Source organism: Emys orbicularis, chromosome 1, assembly GCF_028017835.1.
Source record: "Emys orbicularis isolate rEmyOrb1 chromosome 1, rEmyOrb1.hap1, whole genome shotgun sequence".
Classification (NCBI taxonomy): Eukaryota; Metazoa; Chordata; order Testudines; family Emydidae; genus Emys; species Emys orbicularis.
The window spans coordinates 328,822,988-328,847,187 of record NC_088683.1 but is presented as its reverse complement, the minus strand read 5'-3'; the positions used below and the strand labels follow the sequence as shown (position 1 = coordinate 328,847,187).

General features: G+C 38.2%; 1 protein-coding gene across 1 annotated transcript in view; it reads right to left on the bottom strand.

The window, feature by feature from the left end:
* MICU2 (mitochondrial calcium uptake 2) overlaps positions 1–24,200 on the bottom strand; it is a 252,633-nt gene that overhangs the window by 4,564 nt on the left and 223,869 nt on the right. Inside the window, exons 7-10 of the mRNA XM_065418785.1 lie at positions 18,205–18,270; positions 9,366–9,463; positions 1,116–1,287; positions 709–817 (exon numbers count right to left, since the gene is read on the bottom strand). Coding sequence (XP_065274857.1) covers positions 709–817; positions 1,116–1,287; positions 9,366–9,463; positions 18,205–18,270 — 445 coding nt within the window. The remainder of the gene's footprint in view (positions 1–708; positions 818–1,115; positions 1,288–9,365; positions 9,464–18,204; positions 18,271–24,200) is intronic.

The following is a 24,200-nucleotide window of genomic DNA, read 5'->3' as shown; positions in this document are numbered from 1 at the left end:
TTCTAAGAACTCTTGTAACTCCAAAGCTCACCATTTCTACTACGAAACTGATCTCAGAACTGTACTCATGTCTGTATGTATACTGATCTTTTAACCAATACTCACTCTTTTCTTTTTAATAAATTTTAATTAAGTTAATAAGAATTGGCTGTAGCGTGTATTTGGGTAAGATCTGGAATATTCATTAACTTGGGAGGTAATGTGTCCGATCCTTTGGGATTGGTAGAACTTTCATATTTAACTTGGCTGTCTGGGAGGGAGCCCAAAGGCTGCGTTACTTTTAAGGGAACTTTGTTTTGGCTTCTGGGTAACCAATAAGATATAGAAGCTGTTTTGTGCTATCTTGGCAAATCTAAGTATTGGAATATCCACCAGCTTTGGGGATTGTCTGCCCCATTCTTTGCACTTTGCCCTAACTGAGTAACCCCAGTGTGCCCCCCCCCCCGCCCCACAACCCCGGTCACAGATACACTAAGGTATCACTAAATAAGTTCAAACTCTTGTGGGTGATTCTGTGTATACTGTATTACAACACACATCAGAATTTAGAAATCCGAACAACTTGTGGTTATAAATGCTACTATTCTTTGTGCAAGTTAACTTAATTTGTAATACAATTTTAATACTATAATTGTTGGAGTCGACAATGCTAATGTTTGAGATAACTTATTCACACAATCTCTATGCAGTATACTTTCTACTACTTACCCAATTTAACAGGACGATTAGCTACAGTAAACATTTGCATGGCAATAGAAAAGTCTTCTAAGCGATTTGTAAACTGGCAAAATGTCTTGAATTCATCCAAGCTGATATTCTAGAGTACCAAATAATTCAAATTAGGTTTGTTAGATAATAAATCCAGAAACAAGTAGGTCTATTTCCTTAGAGTTCTAGTATTTAGATATTACTGTGGTTATCACCTTTAATATTTCTATTTTCTAGTTATCGAATGATCATCATGTTTATGGATAGCAAAATTAAATCTGAAAGGTTGCAAGAACTCCTCTATTTGAAAATAACCACATTTTTGGTATATACTTATCTAATTAGAAACTTGCACTTGAACTTAAAATAAGAAAGGAAAACAAAAATAATATATTCTATGTACCAACCTCTCCTGCTTGGATTCTCTCTTTCACATTTTGCCAGTAAATTTCATTGTTTTCCTCATCAGTGAAATACAATAACCATTCTGCAAAGTCCTCTTTTCTCATGAAGTTCAGACCCCTTGAAAACTGTATGAATTCCATTTCTTGCACCTCTGTTTGTAAATTTTCCATAAATCTAAATGTAAAGAAATACAGTGAAATACATAAAATAACCACAAGTTAGTACTATTAATACTAAACTAGTTACTCAACTCAGTAGAAGAAATAGTAACATTTTAAAATCTATAACTACCCACCTATAAATATTACAATCATGTTAACTGTTTAATATGTCAAAGATACAGTTTTACCTGTGCATGTAAATGTTTCAATGCTGGGTTTCAGTAATTATACCACTAGGGTGCTCTCTAAGTCTATGTACATTCATGGATGTTGCAGTCAGTGTTACACTAGTGAACAACAATTACCCAGAGAAGAGAATATGCAGCAAAGTGTGTATGCATATATAAAGATTATGTGATGGCCAGCCAGTAACAAGATAATTTAATGTAAAGGGACTGACCTGGTAAATATAGGTTATGGACTAATATGTGGTTTATGCAATTTAATGTTAAAAATTGAGGAATGAGAGAATTGGACAATGGCTAAAGATATTATACCCTAACAGTCAAGCCACAAGATTCCTGATCATGAAAAGGTGATAGAAAAAAGAATCTTAAAACCATCAATACAGGGCAGCACAGTGGAATGGTAATTAAAGGCCTCAGAGGTTATGAGAGGCTTGGTAAATCAGGTAAATATTTATTAGAAAATGGATTAAGAGGGAATATGATTGGCATGAAAACAGTGCTGAAAGTTACAGAAAATATGATGTCACAGTTATTTGGGAAGGTGACAAGACAAAAAACAAGAGCACAATCTGATGTAGGAAGGCATAAACATTAAGGGATTTAGGAGATTATTTCCCCCATAAAAGATCCATGAAACAGGCTACAATTGGCAGCAATAGAAACTACAACTGTAAATATAAATGTGGCTTTGAGTTTCCTTATTTTGGACGAGATAATCACAGGAGGGGGCGTGGGGGAGGGTTCATTTCTGGCCTTAAAATCTAGGAATCTGGGGAGCTGTCACACACTTAACAGAATTTCCAAATATCTTTTCTTTCCTAGTTTGTTAATTGTCATTTTATTTCTGTTGCCCACATCCCTAAGTAGTTACATTTTTATTGGAAATATAAGATAAAAGGGCACTTATTCCCAATAATTTGTCTCTCCCTGTGCTTTCTTCTCAATGTCCACAGGTTCTAACAAGAACTTGGTTTTATTGAGTTGCAATAACTATAGAGAGGCTGAAATAAAGTACATTTATACTAGGACAAAGTAATTACTTGGAGAATAGAGTAGCAAGGAAAGTGACTGTGCAGCAAATACTGGTAGAGGCTCCTTTGCTTATCAGTGTTTGCATGGCCTCATTGTATTTGAATTCTTTCTTGAATCTAAGGCATTTTAGTCAGTAGAGCTATCTTTAGTTCTTTAATGAGATCACTTGGACAATTAGCAGCTTGGAGCTCTGTGTTGTCTGTAGGGGGATATGTCAAGATTGCCTTTGCAACATAAGCTCTCTCTTGTATTTTCCTCCACATAATTAGTGCTGCATAAGCAAGAGGGTGCATGAATAATGCTTCATTGCTCAGGACATGCCGGTGAAAGAAAGACAGACACTGGAATGGATTTTAAGCAGTAGGCTACAACTTCATCAACTCAACACTGGGTGGGGTGGTATATACTCAGCCCATCTCACATATCATTTAACTGGCTCCAGTGTGGAGTTAGAGGTCTCCCACCATATAAGCAATAACCTGGGGTAGACCCCAGGACTCAGCTCGTTCTCAGTCCTCTAGCTCTCCCACCCTTGAGGGGGAATAGAGAGTATTCAAGTGGGGACCTCAGTCTGCGAAGACTTCAGGTCTCCCTTCTCCCCAGAGGCACAAGATTCACCAGCAAAAATCCTGGGTCTCATTTATCTCTGGGAGCTGGCCCTTTTAGCTCTTATCTGCACTAGATACAGGCTGCAAGTTGTGACAAACTACACATTCCTATAATAGCTTTTAAAATTAGACCTCCAAATCCTATTCTTCTTTACCTCAGCTGTGCTTCCACAATTTGCTGTGAGGAGGGCAAAACATCCACCAGACCTCTATCAATTTTGCCCAACGGGAAAAAATTCTTTTCTTATCCCAAAACACAGGCAACCAGTCAGATCCACAGTATCCTGGAAATACAGCTTGCTATCTACAACTAAAGAGAGGAGGGCAGGGTAGACAAAGAGGCAAGGGGCTCCTGCAGCCCAGGGAAAAGTTTAAATTGTTGGGGGAGCACAGGGGCCAATCAGCTCCCACTCTACCCTCAGCCAGCCAACAGGACGCCGTGAATCTGAGGAGAAGGGGGAGCCTGGCATTTTCAGGCATGTGCTCCCCTCCTTCTCGCAGTGGCAGCATCCCTCCTGACCCACGGAGCTGGAGATGTGGTTGTGATACTTGGGTGTACAAATTTACTTTAATTGCAAGCTGAATTGGTTAAAAGAGAGTAAAGGTCTATGAATTGTTACAATAATTTATTATATAAAACTTTCTCTCAGGCATGGGCTCTCTCCCCTCCACCTCCCTTTGAGGACAGAGCATTCTTCCTGCAGCGGGGCCAACCATTCCCTCCCCCCCTTGACGTGCTGGAGTGGGAAGATTTCATGCAGTACCAAATATTTCTCAGAGCAGCAGCTGAACAATGCAATTTAAAATTCAGATGTGATATTTCCCCATATTTTGAGTTACCAGTGTATGACTCATCACATCAGGGCATTTTTATTACCAGATGTGAGAGCTAAAAATCATTTATTTTTTAGTAACACTTTTTGAGAAGTATCTAGCTAGGAAGTGGTTTGAGCATTGGCCTGCTAAACCCAAGGTTGTGAGTTCAATCCTTGAGGGGGCCACTTAGGAGTCTAGGGCAAACATCAGTACTTGGTCCTGCTAGTGAAGGCAGGGGGCTGGACTTGATGACCTTTCAAGGTCCCTTCCAGTTCTAGGAGTTAGGACATCTCCATAATAAAAATAAAAATAAAAAAATAAATAAATAAAAGAAATCTTGGTAGCTTGATCACATTTATATGACTAAGACACTTGATTGTGGGTGTTTTTCTATGTACCTGCTAGGTCTCTGGTTGCATTTGTTCAAAATAATGATTCACAGCTAGAAAGAGTTAAGATCCCCTAAACAGTGCTTAGTTTTGAGAAAACATTAGGAAGGGACAAAATAAACTTTAGGGGTGAAATCCTAGCTCCACTGAAATCAATGGGAGCTTTGCCATTGACTTCAGTAGGACCAGGATTTCACCATAGGAATAGAGGGCAAGATTCTGACCTCAGATACTCAGTGTAAATCCAGATTAATCCACTGCAGTCAAGGAAATTTCTGTTACAGTGGTGTAAAAGTAATCAGAATCGAGGGCAGAGTTTAAAAAATGTATAAGAGAAATCAATAATTTACAAGAGGGAAGGAGGCAGGGAGAAGACAGTACTTTATTTCATCTAGCTTGTTATCCATATTCTTCAAAATGCACGTTTAAGACCAACAGCCAAATTTGTTATTAATTATTTGAGATATGGTAGCATCCAGAATCCCCAGTCAGGACTGGGACCCATTTTGCAAGGTACTTGTCACCCCCATAGAAAGATAAGAGTGCCTAAAAATCCTTGGTAACTCACTTTTAAATGGAAGTGAAAGTAAAGTGAAACTAGGGGAACCTCAGGGCTTCAGAGATTCACCCACCAACCTGGGATTTTGAAATACAATGCTAGCTTTGTACTTTCCTTATGGTAAACAAAATAGCAAAATGAAACACAAAGGAAAAATTAGGGAAAGTTTTCCTTCCTATAATTTTGCTTCTGTACTTCAGAATGTTTGTACAACACCGACATTCTAAGGCAGCACTGTCTAGCAGTTACAAGACTCCTATCTAGGAATGAAGTCTCATCTCCTGAAAAAGGACCAACTGATACAAAGGCTGCTGCCCGCTTAACCTAGCAACAAAGGTTGCCATGGACACATCACCTTGGTGTTCCACTCTACACTGACTCCCCATAGAACACCGAGTCCAGTTCAGGAATTGCTAACATTCAAAGACCTCTCTGCTTTATGGGACTGTTCTGAGCTACCAGTGAGATCACCTCTCCCTTTGCAACCTTGACTATCCACAACAGCTGAGTTCTACCAGAATCATGAAACTATCAATGAATAAAGGGAGTCTCACGAGGGCTGGACACAGAATTTTCACTTTTTCACAGGAGCTGGACCTACACTATTGAACTCTCTCCTACTGCAGGTAAGAATGATCATGGAGCTAACCAGTTTCAGAGCTAAATGTAAAACCCACTTTTTTGATTTAGCTTTTCCTCAACAAGTTCTCAGTACAACCACAGCCACTCACTCACAAACAATTCCCTAGAAATAAATCAAGCCATTCCTCCTACTGGTTGAGAAGGAAGAGAGATACATTGTTATAGTTTTCTCTATTATTAAATACTTTGAAGGTGCTCTGGTTCTACCATGAGGAGGCCATATAAGTACCTAGATAGACAGGGTCAGACCTGAGTTCTATTCCCATTTCTGTCACTAACTCACTGTCACACTCTGGACAATTATTATGTAGCCTTTCCGTGTTTTGGTTTTCTTACTTGTAAAAGAAGGATAATACCTCTGCCTATAAAAAGCACTTTGAAATCCACAGAGGAAAATTCTGAACAAGTGTAAACTACTCTCTTGATATAAGTACTATGATTAGCCTTTTTTGCAACTGCATCACATTGTAGACTCGTATTCAATTTGTGATCTACTATAACACCCAGATCCTTTTCTGCAGTACAGTCGGTATTACCCAGCCAGTTATGCCCCATTTTGTAGTTGTGCAATTGATTTTTCTTTTCTAGTACTTTACACTTATCTTTATTGAATTTCATCTTGTTGATTTCAGACCAATTCTCCAATTTGTCAAGGTCATTTTGAATTCTAATCCTGGCCTCGAAAGTGCTACAACCCCTCCCAGATTGATGTCATCCACACATTTTAAGCATGCTCTCCACTCCTTTATCCAAGTCATTTAATGAAAATACTGAATGGTACTGGATCCAGGACCCTGCCTGTAAACAGGGTGAAATTTTATGAAGAAAGTACAGTAGAAACCTGTTTATTGAGCTTCCATTATCCAGCTCTCTGTATACTCGAACTGGATAGCAGGGCTCGGGCTGACACTCCCGGGGTGGACAGCCCGAGCCCCGCCCATTCTCCGGATTATCTTATTTTTTGATTATCCAATCTGGCCATGGTCCCAATTAGATCAGATAAACAGGATTCCACCATATTCCCCCTTTTATTTTTGAGAAATCTAAAGCACACGGATTATTTTATATATAACTGGTGTGACAGGTTTGAATGTGTCTTAATCAAATCTAATCATTCCTACTTTTTCTAGGTGCTGCACTGATCAGTGAAAAGACTTTCTAGCAACAACTTGGAAAATGATAAAAGCATTTACCATCATTATTTTTTCCTTTTGACAATGATCTATGTCTGTATAGCTCATCAGTCATGTCTTGTAAAAACAGCATGGCACTTTGATCAAACAGCTAACAATAGCTTCCCGTGTGAGGTAAAATGTTGTGAGAGGCCATCAGATAGAAATCACATTTTCCTTGAACAATAGGAACTCAGAAATGATGTGCTTGATTTACTTGCAAATAAAATCATGTGAAAAGTGATATCTCCACACAGGTTAAAAAGACACTGATCCTTTTATTCATCTTTCTGTGTTAAACAAACTTCACTGTCATGTGGCAACGTAAATGGAGTGTATATGCAGTGATAAAGAGGCACATTCCACCTCTATGAAAAATAACTGCCACTGTTGAAAAATTACCTGCATTAAACCTTACACTTATCCCACAAAGCTTAAGAGCAAGATGTGGGAGTTTGATTTTGATTACAGGCCTCTATTTGTGTGGTAGGCAAAGGTCTTTAACCTACATTTTCTGAATGTACTAGGTACATAGTTTTATCAATGTCATTCCTCATTGGGTCAATGCAGGATTTTATCTAAAACATGAGGCATTCCAGTTTATACTATATATGCAAACACAACCTTTTCATGGTGCTCTCTGTCCTTTGTTTCGTTAAGAGGGCCTACTGTATTTATAAAGAAGGTAGCTGCAGACATGCTAAACTTATTTTACTCATTTAGCGTTCTATTGAGTCAAGAGCTTCAAAAGAGAGAAGTTTGTTTATTTATTTGAAGACTGGTATGTGTCTCAGTCAGTGGAGTAGAAACACTTTATAGTGTTAGGAGAAATGCCACTCTCCCCTTTTTTGTTCTCGCTTTTCCTAAACCTCAACTGATTGCAACATCTTTTACTAAGTTCAGGGCTGACTGACTCCATTGCAGCTGGACATAAATCAGACTATCCATTTTATGCTGCTACTTTTTTAGCAGTTTATGAACTGCCTATTAACTTTGAAGAAAATGGAACATTAGTGAAAATAATCTTGTCCCCTTTTAGGTGTGAAAGCACATAAGTTGTTGTGACGTAAAAACTTGGTGCTCAACAGTATACATGCAAATGTGGTTTCAGCAATTAGTATCAAATCAGGACATTTATATTCCACAGTAATAGAGGTTTTAACTGGTTATTTCTTTAAAACTCAGAAGTGCTGGGGATTGCTGTTACACACAAGAAGCTATGTTGATGTTTTAAGCTCTGATTATTTCTTCCAGTCACACATGCTGCTGGTCTGTCAAGTTGAGAGGGGACAAGGCAAGAGATTCTGCATTAAGATCTACACCTCTACCTTGATATAACACTGTCCTCAGGAACCAAAAAATCTTACCGTGTTATAGGTGAAACTGCGTTATATCGAACTTGCTTTGATCCACCGGAGTGCGCAGCCCCCCCCCCCCGAGCACTGCTTTACCGCGTTATATCCGAATTCCTGTTATATCGGGTCGCGTTATATCGGGGTACAGGTGTACTTGAGCATCTTTCTGACATCACAACATGACTATGATGTTTCAGCCCATATTGGGTATCTGTAGTGGTCACAGGTGAAGTTACAAGACTGAGAGATGAGTCCATTACATTTTGTTGGCATTACCAGATCAAATTATGGAGGCTCTTCACTTGACAGCCCACGTGAGGAGTCTCCCCATTTCCCATACAAAGAAAGGACTGTTTTGGCCTTGTAACATTTGCTATGACCAGTATGTCAGTCATCACAGATTAGGGGGTGCACACACATACATACACACACAATTAGTAACAATGGCACATCATAGCAATAAGTAATGGAGTCTCTAGTTAAATAATTACAATCCTTATTTTGTGCTAGTGCTTTATAAATAGAATGATTGACTTATATTATTCTTACAGCTTTTTTCATTAATTTCTGGCTTTCAGTGTAAGAATGGTAAAGAGATTCTTTGTGACATAAGAGAATAAAATATTTTGCACATTGAAAGATATGAAGCCACACATTTCAGAGAGTAATGTTTCACAATATTCCATTGCAGTTTCAAATGGATATGGTGTTCTTCGCTTCCTGTCCTAAAATTGTATACTGTGCTGAATCACTGTTAGGCAGCTGCATGGTTCCACTGCAAGAACATTTCAATTGGTGACATGATTCCTGTATATGTAAAGTTTGTAAAGCTCCGTCTAATTCTTTAGGATAAAACATACTATTTAAATGTACTATTTAAATTATTCTGGAGAGTAGGGAGAGCAACTGTGGCAGTGGAAGGCAAAATTTCTCAGGGCTTGTCTACAAAGCGCCAGCAAAGTGCACTGGAGGGGGGTGATTTGGAAAGTACTGGATCATCTTATGCTCTAACTGCCTCACGTAGATCCTGCTGGTGTGCTCTAAAAGGTACCTAGTTTGTGTTAACATAGCCCTTGAAACAGAATGCAAACTAGGTACCTTTTAGATCGTGTCTACAAGGTCTACACAGGGCAATTAGATTGCAGCTTGTTAGTGTACTTTACAAATCATGCTTTGCTGCACTGCATAGAAAAGCCCTCATTTTTCTTCAGATTGATGTGCATTGGCTGATATGAGTTTGACCAAACAGGAACAAACTCATCACTACTCAAACATGGAACTTATAAGAATGACTACTATCAATGAATGACAACTAGTATTTGTACACTACCTGCAAAACTCAGAATAGCGAAGCTTCTCCTTTCCTGCTCTTCCAAAGAAGTGCACCAGCAATGTTGTATTAACAGCGGAGTCTTCCAATTCTGGTTCCTACAAACAAAAAATAAACTTATATAATTAATTACTAACAATTCAACACAAAATTGGTAATGCATATTTGAACTGGAGTGTCCCAGAAGTCACTTGTAATTTAGTTATTGTTCTTGCAGAGAGTATTTAGAGAATTCCAAAGCAAAGCTGAATGGTTCTCTGCCAAGCTGAACTCTGACCTCTGTGTTCAATGTTCTGCTCCTGATATCAAGTATAGTAGCTAAACGCTGATCATCCAGCAAACACAATTTTCCTTTTCATTGGTAAAAAGGTTATCAAGGAAATAATTTGGAGATAATTATGGTTTACCCAAGAAACAGAAATCATCCCCCTCTGATTTTATTCCCTATAATTACTGATAATACAGTAATTTGCAAAATTTTAAAATCTAAATACTGTATTGCTTTTCAGACTCAAAATCTTAACACCTTCCTGTTACAAGTTTTTTTCCTTTATTCACAACCATATGTTGCTTAGAACATGCAGCATCTACCTGAACTTGGCAAAGTAACCTGGCAATATTTACTCAAAATAAAATTATGGTCCACAGTATGTCTCTTTGACATACTGTGATTCAAGTGCAAATTTCCCATTAAATGAACCATTTGGATAGGAAAGAACAGCTGTCTTTGAAAAAAAGATTGTTTTCCAGTTTTATACGTGTTTTGAATTAAACTCTGTAATTGTCATGAAATCAGATAGCATGCTCATATCCACTTTAATGTTATAGCACAACATACTTTTCTATATTCTTTGTTATTAGTTACTGATAAAATTGCTGGTTAGCTATTCAGCAAGCTTCACTTTTAGGTTAATACTGTCTTTCAAATCAATTTAACATTCAGATAAAAACAATTTTCAGCTAATTCATCTGGACTGGTTTGGGAACCTTCAGCTCCAGCAAAACGCAAAGTCTGATTTGTAACAAACTCATAAATTAGTCTGAAACACACACATAAAAAAAGTAGAATACGAACATTTACATTTATGCATTCAATCATCATGTATGTTTTTATATTGTTATAAGACTGTTTGTTAATCTCAATTTTCTCAAACTAACAGCTTATTCTTTTACTGTATAATTTTTTCTTCTTCTGGAAAAAAATAGCTCTACAGAAAACAAAGAATACACTTCAGCTCAACTACCGCATCTTTATAAAGCCTAAAACCACACAATGTGCTGGATTTCTATGTTTTATTCTTCTTTCACCACTAGCATAGTGGCTTTTCTTTGAACACAACAAAACACTAAGCAACATGAAGAGAGATTTTTTTGGAAGTCCACAGGGATTTCAACAGAACTATTCTTATGGCATCTAAATAGCCTCTGTGTCTTTTATCCTGCTGAAGAGGTAAGATGAAAGACAAGAGTCTATTCATGAGATTTAATACTAATGGTTATTTAGCTTTCAGCATCATCAATAACAAGTCCCATTAGTCCACTGTGTGTTTCATGCTTACTGCATATGTGACACACAGTATTTTACAGTTAAAGAGGTAACAGTCCTTGTTTCTATTCTATGCCACATTTCATAAAATGCCAGTAAGATGAGATAAGTAGGAGCTAACTTAAAAACAATCTTTTCAGGACTCATGCAATGGCACTGCATTTTATCATTTGACTGCAGGTAGACAATTTAAATATTCCCAAGGTCTGTGCTTCAGAAGTTTAAATGCTTAGGCTTCATATATGATGACTGATGTATAAAACATTCATATATGCTTATTTGAAAGTCAAAAGCAAAACTTTTTGTTGTCATGTCCGCATCCATGGCTTTTCAAGAAGAAACAAAGGAGGATCTGCCCATAGTATCTATTTCTAATTAGTTTTGTACTTTTAATTTACATATTAAAGATGGATTTAAAAAGTACATAATAGATTTACTGAAATCATTTATTTTTAAAATTTAACTTACAACTAAGTAACAACATAATGCTTTCAATAGTCCGCTTTTATCTATATGCCTGTGAAGTCAAAATCTCTTCTGTTGCTCTGAAAACTATGGCTGAAAAGCAAGTGTTTATAATAACCTTTTAAAGACTAAATCTACAACAGAAAAGGCACATTGTTTCTCTGCTCAGATTTCTCCTTATAAGCTAGAAGACGACATATAAACAATACCTATCTCATCTTATCTAAGATGACAAAGCCTATCCCTGGATTTATAATAAATATGCACCTACTTGTTTGCTACCCTCTTTATCAGTTGAAATTCCAAGGTGGAATTGGCACATGTCCAAGCACTATGCTAGTGAGAGTTAAGTGTGTTTAAAAAACTACAAAATAGTACTTTTCTTGAAAGCAGAATGTGTGATAGGAAACCTGAGAGACAACAGCTTAAGGGTTTCAAAAAACTTCTTTTGCCAAGGTTAATGCTATTAAATTAAGGTACATTGTTAGTACATCATTCTTTTTTGTCCACAGAATCATTAGCTGCCTTTCCTGTTGATCTCCACGTATTGTATAAATTAATACCCCCACGACAATTCTTTGTTAAAAGGTATGAGAGATGTATTAATATTTCCAACCCCTCACTCTTCTGAGGTTAGGTGGAAACATAATTTAGATTTTGAAACTTTCTCCCTCAGCTTTGGGAATGAATGGTGACCTAATCTAGTATCCAAACACATCACTGAATAATAGGGTGACCAGATGTCCCGATTTTATAGGGACAGTCCTGATTTTTGGATCTTTTTCTTATATTGGTTCCTATTACCCTCCACCTCCGTCCCAATTTTTCACACTTACTGTCTGGTTGCCCTACTGAATAATAATCTTTAGAAACAGACTTCCAAGAATTAAGTTTAGCTACAGTGCTGATCTGCACCAAGTAAGGACGTCCTGAGGTCCCTTCCAACCCTGATATTCTATGATTCTATGATATGCGTCTTTCCAATCTATTGAAATTAAGGTAATATTATTGGAAATATACTGTACAGAAATACAGTATTCCCTACGAACATAAGAGCCTATATTTCTACTACAATTTTATTATATGGAAATAAAAGGATACTTTTTTTTAAAGTAAGTTAAGCTCCTAAATCACATAGGTGCTTTTGAAAATTTTACTTCAAATCCTGAAACTAGTCCTTTTCAATCAAGAACCATATATGGCTCAGATGAAACAAAATTTTTCCTTATTAAATCATGGAATTTGTTTAAAAATTAAATTAATGGAGGACCTGATGCTGCAAACACTCGAGAATGTGTGTAACTTTACACATGTGAGCAGTCCCAATGAACTCAATGTTTGCAGGACTGGGGCCTTAAGTATCAGTCCATTGGCAAGTATTAATTAGCTAGAGTAGAAACACGGTATTAGGCAGTGGAAGCTATTCAAAGAGGTGTTACAAACTGTGGTGGGGAGACTGTCTCTATTTTCAGAACAAAAATAAGTGCAGAAATGAGAAAAAAAATGATTTTCATAAATTCATTTATAAGAGTCAAAACTATTTTATTCTTTATCGTTGTATCTGAGCACCTTCCAATAGTGCATTAAGCTACATGCCTAACATCTGTCACATATTGTTTGTTCTCTCATTCTCTCCCTAGGGGGAGAAGTATGTGCAGCACTTTATTTTGTTTGGGTAGTTTTTTAAAATATACATGTTGCTATTTATATTAGAGAAGGCAGGGTCAAAGAAACGTGCCTTGCACATGGAACAGAAGGTGGTGAGGTTCGTGATGGTCCCTAGTTCCTGTAGGAGTTCATTCCACAGTCTTGGAACAGCCCCCAAGAAAGTTCTGTCTCCCATGCAGACAAGCTTTACCCTTATTTTAGAGGGTTCCATAGTGTCAGAGGGTCACAGTTGTTGACCACAGTCTTCATCCTGGAGCTTTAGATGATCTTTTAGGTATGGTGGACTCATGGAGCACCTTGAGGATAAGGATTGAGGACACTGAATTTGATTTGATATTCTATGGAAGGCAATGTACAAAGCAGAAGACAAGTGTGATGTGCTCACAGTAACCACTGTTGCTGAGAGGAAGTGCTGGAGTAAAACAGACTCCAACGAGAGACTGCTGAGCTGGAATTGATATGCAAACTAGATACAATCAACTCAGGATTGAATAAGGACTGGGAATGGGTGAGCCATTACAAACATTGAATCTATCTCCCCTTGTAAGTATTCTCACACTTCTTATCAAACTGTCTGTACTGAGCTATCTTGATTATCACTTCAAAAGTCTTTTTCTCTTACTTAATTGGCCTCTCAGAGTTGGTAAGACAACTCCCACCTGTTCATGCTCTCTGTATGTGTGTATATATATCTCCTCAATATATGTTTCACTCTATATGCATCCGAACAAGTGGGCTGTAGCCCACGAAAGCTTATGCTCTAATAAATTTGTTAGTCTCTAAGGTGCCACAAGTACTCCTGTTCTTTTTTCTGTTTTAGTTGGTGTTTCCTAAGTGCTGAAGCTTTCATGCCCAGGCATACTGCAGCGCTATAGTCCAGTTCAGAGGTGAAAAAAGCAAATCATCATCTCTCTCCAGAACAAAGGATGGAAAAGGAGTTTTACGAGTGAAGAAGTTATGAATAGAAAGAGTGCTTGACACATGATCAAAATGGACATCAGTGGAAAATGCATATGGCCAGGTCTGAGAGTAAGTTGTTTATAGTTGCATCAAATTTCAGTTTAAGAGTTTAAAATCTCCTGTTTTTAAGAAATCAATAGTGGTGTCCCTAAGAACAAGTTAAATGTTTCACAAAAGAAACAAGCGAGATACTTCATGTGGAAACAAGCTCATTATAGAATTCAGAACCATATGCCTAATTTGTCATTTGGAAACAACTGTCAAAGTAGATAATATACTGTATTATCTTGCCTAATATGAAACTTTACTTTATAAACAAATGCAAAACATCCTACACTATTAATCACTCCTTGCTAATGGTAATTAAAGTTCATTTTGTAGCATTATACTTATTTTAGCCTTTTGGAAAATTACACATTAATAATTAAAAGTATTTAAATAGTTTAAGAAACTGGTTTGACTATGTACCAGTCTTAGAAACAATGTGATTGTTCTTTATGGTGGGTTTTTTGGGTCAAAGTCCCCTTTATTATTAAATTCTACCTGTATTATTGGTGAAAATCAACACCTCCTCAATATGTCCCAGAGGTTTTTCCATTTTAATACTGTTTAGGACAACATACACTTCTGTTAGTTAGCTAGGAAATACACTAGCTAGGGAACAATTATAAGCAATACCACTCCCCATGCTTCAGATGATCACCAGCTGCAGCCACAAAACAAAACGAAACAAACAATATCCCCTCACCCAGGTTTTAACATTGTAAAATAAAGGGAAACAAGGGGTTTTTTACATCATCTTCATGAGCATCTGGCATTGCCCAGGGTGTTGGAGACAGGATACTGGATGAGAGGGACCACAGATCTCTAGGCTATGACATTTCTTATGTTGCAATAAAATTTTGCCTAATGGCCTCCAAAGAAAGTGGTGCTCACTGAACTGATGAAAAGCTTTCTGAAATGGATAGGGCAAAAAAGCATTTCTCAATCTAAATACATGGCGAAACCCTATATATGTCAAACTAAAGGTATTTTTAAATTTAAAATTTTAATTTTCTCAAAACAAACTTCTTAATTTGAATTGGCATTTGGAGCCACCTACTGGCAGCAACCATCTCAATAGAATATGTGACTTCATTTAAGATATGAGATGGCTGTGAACTCCTTGAGGCAGCAAGGAGTTTGTTCTCTTTGTACAGTGCCTAATACAACGGGGTCCTAGTCCAAGACTAGGACTCCTAAGGGCTATAGTAATACTAATAAATAACAATAATACCATCTGGGAGCTCTGCAGAACAGACAGTCAGTCACCAACAGGCTTTAATACTTATGTCACAATTACAACTGTTTCTTTGTGAATCCCTCATGGGGAGGGGAAGGAATGCCAGGTGGGACAGGCAGTTAGTGCTGGTGGCAGCAAGGCTAGATGGGCCGAAGAGACAGCATGTGTGGATGTGGCCCACCTGCCAAATCTATGCACTTGCCCATCTATGTACTGGCTACACCATTTCCAAGATGTATCAAATCCTGGTAACCAGGGTGCTCCCCACAGCATCTCTCCTGGCACTAGCCTTGTATAGGCATAACTTTAGGGTCTATCTACTCCCCAGCCTCAGAGTGATTAAGGCTCTTAAAAGTTCTAACTGAGCATTTCACACAAGATAAAATCCTAGGATTGTTGGTCTTTGTAAGAAAGTAATCTCATACGTAAATCATAATAGCATTGAGAAACTATGTATTTATTTTTCTCTGCTGAAACTACTGTAGTAATCCTTTGGCTCTAAAGGGACACAATCAACTTTAAAAAATCATACTTCTGACAGCTCATCTTTTATCTACTGTATTTAAAAATAACACCAACGATTACCACAACATTAAGATATTAGAGAAAAATTTTTGTACTTTGTTTACTTTGACAGGACTTTGTGTAGAGTCAGTTTTGTTTTTTATTCTGTTAGTTATTGAGTTTCCAGGGTTAGTGTGGCTTTTTTTACATAGCAACAGGAAAGAAAAATAGATTTTTTTTTTAAACAACAAGAAAATAGGACTATAAAACCACAAAAATTGGCAGAGGGATTTGTATGACCCAATGCTATTTTTAACTTGTATTTTTAAAACTGACTAGAATTCCAGATGAAAGTGACCCTTTAAGAAATTACATTATATTGTGTAGGTAATATTACTTCACAGATTTTTCTAATGAGAGTCCTTTGAGGAAACAATCTGGAGTACGGTTTAAAGCACAGTTAAGTTATTTAGGGCTGGTCTACACTACTGTTTAAGTTGATGCAACTTATGTCACTCACAGGTTTGAAAAAGACACACCCCTGAACGACGTGAGTTACATTGACTTAAGCACTGTCCACACCAGCGCTATGTCGGCGGGAGACACTATCCCGTCAACATAACTTCCGCCTCTCGTGGAGGTGGAGTAATTATGCTGACAGGAGAGTGCTCTCCTGTCGTATAGCGTGTCTTCACCAGATGTGCAGCGGCGTCACAGTTGCATCAATGCAGCTGCGCCGACGTAGCACTTGAGTGTAGACTTGCCCTTAGTCTCAACTCTTAAATTATTTCCTAGAGAGCTGAGGTGTTCATAGCTAAATGTGACCAATTGCATCATAAAGGTCCTTTGAATTCTTATGCTGTAACTGCGATGGGGCAAAGAAAAGAATTTTTGCTTCCACCTAGTATTGGCTAAACCTCAATCCACTATTTTTATGAATAGTGGACAGCCTGGTTAATCTGAGCTGTCTTCATTTGGTGGCTGATAAAATTTTCCAAAGCAAAAGGGAATTGTATATTACTTTCGAGAAAGTAAAGCAAATTTAGACTGAATTATCTGCTTCTATGGAGGCAGAGCAATATCTTGATGGGGCAAACACCAGGTCTTCATACTTAATGTTAGGAATACTTTGTACCACAATCATGTCTTCCTGTTTGTTGAAGGCCAGTGAGGAAGAACTGGTTCTGTAGTTTGTAGAGACTATCAGTGTCTTGCAGATTGCTGGCTTTCATAAGAAAGCTCCTCTTCACCATCTTGCTGGACGATGACAATCTAGCCAGGTATCACCTTAGTATCTGATCTTCCAATTTTAGCTAAGTTGTAAAGAAGGTTGTGATGAGACAACTTTCAAATACATAGATGCCTCAGATCTCCATGACCCCTGTCAATCTGGGTACTAATCTGGGAGCAGGACAGAGAAAGCACTAGTGGTGGTGGTGCATTCATCTCCTCCTGGCAATGTGTTCTTACTGACATTGTTAGTTTTATCAGCTACCTTCAAACATAAGGTGTTATGCTGAAGACTCCCAACTCTGTTTCTCAATCTCATACAATCTAGCCATTGGTATAGAATGCCTTATCTGTGTGTTTAGTAGAGATTACAGAGTGGATGACAGCTAGCTGGCTGAAGCTCAGTCTGAGAAAAAATTAGGTAATGTTGGTAGATTGAGGGAGGCAGCCAAAAGATATGAGGAGGACTATATCTGCTCCTTTAATTGAGGATTGTGGTAGCCATTTGTTAACAAAGTTATCAATCTGTGGGAGCCCCAAATACTGTTGGAAGATTATGTCTAGGATTCTTTTTTATATCTTCAACTGGTCCAGAGACTGCAACCATTTTCATTGGATGTGGACCTGGCTAACGTAATCCATGCCTTTCTCAACACAAGATTAGGGGCCACATTGTAAAGCAATAGAAACTGAAGCTGATGCAGAATGTGGAAGCTACTCTATAGTCTGCGCTGATTGCCTATTGGTTCTTGGGTGCGTTGATTTTAGCCTATAAAGCCCTATATGGCTTGGGACTTACCTATCTGAGATACAGCCTCTTTCCTCATGTAACAATATATTATTCTTTCTATCAACACAGTTTTTCACAAATTATAAAAACATTGCTTTTAAATACAAGCGTATGGACTCTAAATAACAGAGTGGCTACATAGTACTGAAGTACATTACTTTAATATGTTTTATTAGGAAACTCAGAAGTAAAACTGAAAAACATTTATAATACTTCTCTTACCAAAATTAAATAGCAGAGGGGACAGATCATGCACTTTCATTTAATTAGAAGTACCAGAGTTGACATGGATGAATTAATTTATAAACGCTGCAAAAAACACCAACATAGTTTAGTGTAAGTTCTATAGAAACCTGCTTAAGGAAAATGATTAACTTACTGTCTATAAGCATACCTGTGATACTGTTTCATGTCCAGAAGCTTTTCTCACGTCATCTTGCTTCCCAATGATTTTCTGAAGCTAAACATAACAACAGAAACAGAGAATCTGTAAACATTTTGATTGGCTTAAGATTCTTGTATTTGTATTTCAGGAATATTTTTTATTAACCTCACCTTTTAATTAATCTCATATTTTTCTATTGCTCTGTTTTCTGACCATCAAATTATTTTGTTAAAAAACCCTTTATATATTTAAAAGATATTTTGCCCAAATGTTTACCCTTCCTCCCTCTTTTCTACAGAGGTCCAATCCATCACAGTTCTCTTGCTTAATAAGTTCAAGCAAAACACTGGGTAATGAGCTGTCTTTTTACTTGTCATTCTAGTCTTACTGACAGAGGTTCTCTTATATTGGGAGCATCTTTTTTTACCATCCACCCCTGAAAAATCTCAAGATTCAGGGATGTTGCATCCAGGATCATAAGAATAAGGAGATAAGAATATGAAAGTGGAAAATATGGTTATGTTTCCCCACCCCAACTACTTTACCAATGCATATTTAAATGCTTTGGGATAGTTCTCAAACAGTGTAAAACCCTCCCTCTAGACAACAAAAAACTTGTCTGTTTAAATAAGGTACCATATGGTTAACAAGACCAGCTAATTTCAAATTCAAAGCAATTTAACTAGCTAGTCAGAGAAACTACTTTTTGTTTTTTAAATCAAAATGTGGCCTGGACTTTTAAAAAAAATAAAATGTTCTTGAATGAGTCAATGAATAGAATTTTCAAAAGGCACCTAAGTTTCATTTTCAAAAGTCGCATAGAGCCTAAGTCAGTCTCATTTTCAAAAGTCACTTAGGTAAAATTTTCAAACAGCACACAAAATATTTAAAATAATTGTATCAGGAAAAATACAGCTATTAATCTGCACTTTACTATAAATATGTATGTATCATTCAGAAACACCCTCAGCAGCAAGCTTTCTTAATGGATATATTTTATAACTGTTCACAAACAGCTTGAGAAGTCAACATACTCACAAAATCAAGTGAGTTAACATAGTACATAGCAAAGTTCACCTACCTTTCATAGACATTTGTACCAGTCCTCAAATGGATAGCAAAAATAAAAGAACAAGGAACTTGTCATTACATTTGGGATACAGGCATAGACATAAACAGATCACTGTGGATTTCAAGTCACTTAGGGAAGATGTTTTTAAAACCAATATTTATATTGCCATCTTCTAGTCTGTTTTCTCTCTCAAACATTTCTGAGCCATCTCTCATGCTGTCCCTTATTAATGGGAAAAGCTTCCTAACAAAATCCATAAAGCCACTACTTTGTTTTCAAATCCCTCCTTAGTTCATTTTTGCCATGATGCCTAAAAAGCAATACTGGCTGACATGGCTCTGCAGATGGTGAGCCAAGAACACTGTTTATTGCTCACACTGTTGTTACCCTTCTTCTCCAACCCCTTTCATTCTGTTTGTCTAATCTACCTGTTGTGTCTTGTCATAACCTAGATTCTGAGTTCTCTGAGGCAGGGACTGGCTTTTTTACAACATGCTTTAGCACAATGAGGCCTTTTACAATCTTTAGCACAATGAGGCCTTTATCCTTGGCTGATGTTCTATTTCTGGTTCTTGCAGTACCTTTGATGCCTATAGTAAAAGCATTGCCTTTGTAGGAGCATGAAGTTCTTCTGGTAATGAACCAAATTTTCTTAGCAAATAGCAAATTCTGCTTTGGACAAATTCATGATTGCTCACAAGTGGAAAAATTAAGCCAATTTGTTTGAAAACTCCCCTTTACTTTCTTATCTGAAGAATTTCTACCTTTTGTTTACATGAAAACACAAGAGATGAAGCAGCAAAACTTTTATTCTTCCACAAACCAAAGGAATGTGATTTTTCATTGGTTTCAATGCTTGTGAGAATTTTTTTTAAAATATACAATCCGTTGAGCGCACTCACTCACATGTCTAGGCTTAAAGTGTAATTTTGAAAGAAAGCTATCTATAAGACTTGTTTGTTGTTTTCTAAAACTGTACATAAATAACCGTGAAGTTCATTATCCACTTTCTAGAAAAAAAAATTACGGTAATTGGTCTTTTCAGAAGTTTGAAGAGGTTTTTCCAGAACAAGGGGGGTGGGATGAGGAGGAGGTGGTAATTTCCAGTGGAATAGAGAGAACTGTGCCCTTAAGTAAGAGATTCTCATCACATTGTAACATTTATCTGTGTTTAATATTTATATCAGTTCATCACAGTAATACACTAATGGCCATCATCCTTTAAATAAAACAAGTCAAAGAGGATGAGGCATATTATGCATAATTGATGCTTCTCTACCAAATATATTATTAAGAAGCAATCTTCTCAGAAGAAGACTAGCTTTAGTAGAATAGACTTCTTCATTTTTGAAAACAAAAACAAATGAAACAATTTTTCATCTTTAGAATTATACACTGAAGTTAGTTCTTGTGGAACTGTTAGCGCTGGAGACCGTACACGTATTGTATGCCACACCTCCAGGAGTGAGAGAGTAGTTCATTGTCCATGTTCAGTTAATTTTTGGCTTCCAGTTTTTTTGTGATGTGCACTCATTTGGTGCTCCACTCCGGGCAGCCCAGAATCATAAGCCACTGTTTTACTCCTCTGCCTTAGCAAGATTAGACTGTGTGTCCACACTTTGCCACACTAGTCTGTCTGCTTCACCAGGAAATTCCTCGGGACTCTGCCAGCTTTAATTTTGCCATGCAGGTAATAATCAGTGAATCCCAGTTCCAAGTTCCCCAGAGGTGTCCCTCTGTAATGTCCAGTCCCTCTCATTGGATCCTCCCAGAAATCATTAAGTTCATTGCCTCTAAAGAGACAGTACACATGCCAGCCTGTTAGGTTAATTGAGGACTCACTCTATACTTCAATATAACAGCACTGAGATGGTCACAGTAAAACTAAGAATAAGTTTATTAATAAAGAACAGAGATTTAAGTGATACTAAGCAAGAGAAAAAGATACAGGTATGGTTAAAAACAAAACAAAACAAAACACAACACAACGTGCTTTCTAGTGACTAAAACTAGCAAGTTACAATCTTTGCCTAAGCAGTTTTCTTACCTACATCAAGTTACTACCATATCCAGCCCTCCAGGACAGAGGATCCAATATTCATGGAATCAGAGGGTGCTGTCCACTTTGTTCCCTAAGCTATGGATAACTGAGAGGTCCTCTGTCCTCCCTTTTATAGTCCAGAAGACCTTTGAAATGTATTCTTTGAAAACTAAACACAAAGTTCCTCTCCCCTGCTGTTGTGTAGATGCCAAAATGTCTTCCTCATGCGCTAGCCAATTTTCTTTTTCAATTGGCTTAATCACTTCATTTACCCTAGATGAAAATGTACTATTGTCTCTGGCCTCACCTTGCTCAATTTACATTGGAGACACAGGCAATCAGGTTATTTGCCCTGTCTGCTCAGATTGCTGGGTCTGAACATATTTGAGGAACATATTTCCAGCACACATACAAAATTCTTTACACGCTAACCAAACACGCATCAATATATACACAATCAATCAGCGGGACAATAGTTTTTATGAGATAACTTACAAGACACTGTTTGGCTAAATGTTCTGAAAACAGTGTGTTGGGTGCTTCCTTTGCCAGTTTGCATAAAGGGATTCAGGGTCACAACTTGTCAGCTAGGAACTATATTGAGACCAACAATTCACTTCGCTCACTATCTTAATAAAGTCTAAATCATACAGAGATTGTAGGTGTGACCACATCTGTGCAGTGTAGGAAAAGGGAAATACTAACCAGTCATTACACTAATTCGTTATCTTTTGAGTAGTTGACTAAATCCAGTGAGTTTTTATTACTGGCAGACCAGGGAGCAATGCCTCTAGTTTACCTCATCTAACATTTTTCATTATAAGACCCTATCTTCAGTTTTTTAGAACTTTGCCGAAGTGTAAACATTCAGACTAAAATCTTCTGTTTGCTGTCTGCTTTAGGATGATTTTTTTGTGTGAAACTTTCATCTGAAACAGTTCATCCATTGGAAGAATGTGGTTTTTTTTTTTTTTTTTTGATGATGCTAAAAACTTCTTACAATCATTTCATTGAGAAGCTCTAGTGCTTCCATGCTCTAGAGCAAGGACTTGAAATTTGACAGGGGGAAGCCTTGGGATTAGAGAAGTGTATTTTGCTGTCCTCACAAAAATGCACTGAAATTTGGCTGAGTGATAAGCCTCTGAAAAATCACAGTTTGCACATCAGTAGGGGTTTGTTAGAGGCAGACAGCTAAATTCTATGAAAACTTTACTTGCACTAAGCATGCTCCAGCCTAGAGCTGCAGGGATGACCAGGACTTTCTCTGCTCCTTCTGGCAGTCAGAAGCTGCTGTGATGTTGGCCATGGAAGCTGAGAGCTAGGAGTCTGTCTCTCTCATGCGCTGAATAATCCCCTGTGGCCCATGGGGTGAAATGAAGAGAAAGAGAAAGCAGCCTAACTCAAATGCAGAGGTGAGAGAAGCAGAGAGGGGAGAGGAGCAGGTTGGGAGAAGGAGGACAGATTAAGTTGCGGCAGGGTGGGGGACAGGAACAGATCGGGGGGTGGACAGAAGAGGGCACCGCTGGGTGGACAGTGTAAGAAGGGTCTGTAGCCACAAGAAAACACTCTCCTCCAAAACATGGAATTGAACCCATGATTCCTCTGCTATAAGGAAACAGTTACAAAATTACAGGCAAAGTATGCATCTCATCACGTTTAGTGGCTGATCTACACAGAGGATGACAGCCTATTACAGCTATCAGTTACTTTGTTAGTTCAAGTGTAGAGATCTGTGCTGCAGATCTAAAGATTCCAACAGTGTGAATGACACATGTAGAAGTCAACATGGTTCCATGTGATGGATTTTTTTCCAGTTTTATTTATTTTTTTAATATAGGAAATTACATACCCTGTACTAAGCCAAAAGAACATGAAGATTGAAAAGGCAAGCACTCAAAAGTTCAGTAATGCTAGAATTAATCAACTTTAATTCACTATGCATTATGATACAATCTTTAATTACATGATCACATACTTTTTTTTTTCCTCCAGAGGATCTTTCATTCAGAGCACAGGGAGGATGGGGCTCATGGAATGAATCAGGGCTGGGTAATGAATGAGACTATTGTCTGTGGGACCCTGCCTCATTTGTTGCAGAAGTTGGAAGGTGTGTATCTATTAGTAGTACCAAGACAGGTCGGTATAGCCTTGCTCAAAGCTAAAGGCCCGACCCCTCAGCTAAGAGGGCAGAACAACTGAGCCCAGGCTACTAGTGATTTCTGGGGACAATGGAACAGAAAACAGGATCAGGAGTTGAGGTCAAAGGTTAATAATGAGGGATACAAAGGGGTCACTGAGTAGAGAACCCAAGACCCCAATGCTCCTCAAAGCTGTCTAAGGAGTCAGTGGACATTGCCCAGAGGAATTCTGCCTGGAAGTGTGATCAGATAAGGGAACAAAAATAGGAGCAGATCACCGCCCCTCCACCTAGCTTCCTCCTCCTGGAGCAGGGCCGGCTTTAGGCCGATTCCCCCGAAGAGGGCCCCGCGCCTAAGAGGGCCCCGCGCCCTAAAGAAGAGCGCCTAACTTAGGTGCCTTTTAAATTTTTTTACTCACCCGGTGGCGGTCCGGGTCTTCGGTGGCATTTCAGCGGCGGGTCCTTCAGTGCCGCGGAAGACCCGGAGCGAGTGAAGGACCCGCCGCCGAAGACCCGGACCGCCGCCAGGTATTTGAATCGGGCCCCGCACTTCCTAAAGCCGGCCCTGTCTTGGAGTGATGGATGGCAGTCTTGGCCAGTGCCAGGAGGAAGTTGGCAAGAATGTCTTGCGACTTTGTGGGGCCCCGGATGGGATGTGAGAGGATTGGGAGGTGTAGGGAAAAGTGCAGCCAGAACCTCGGTAGGAAGGTAAATCAGGGCTGCAAACTGATGCCCCTTTTGCGACAACAGGGAGA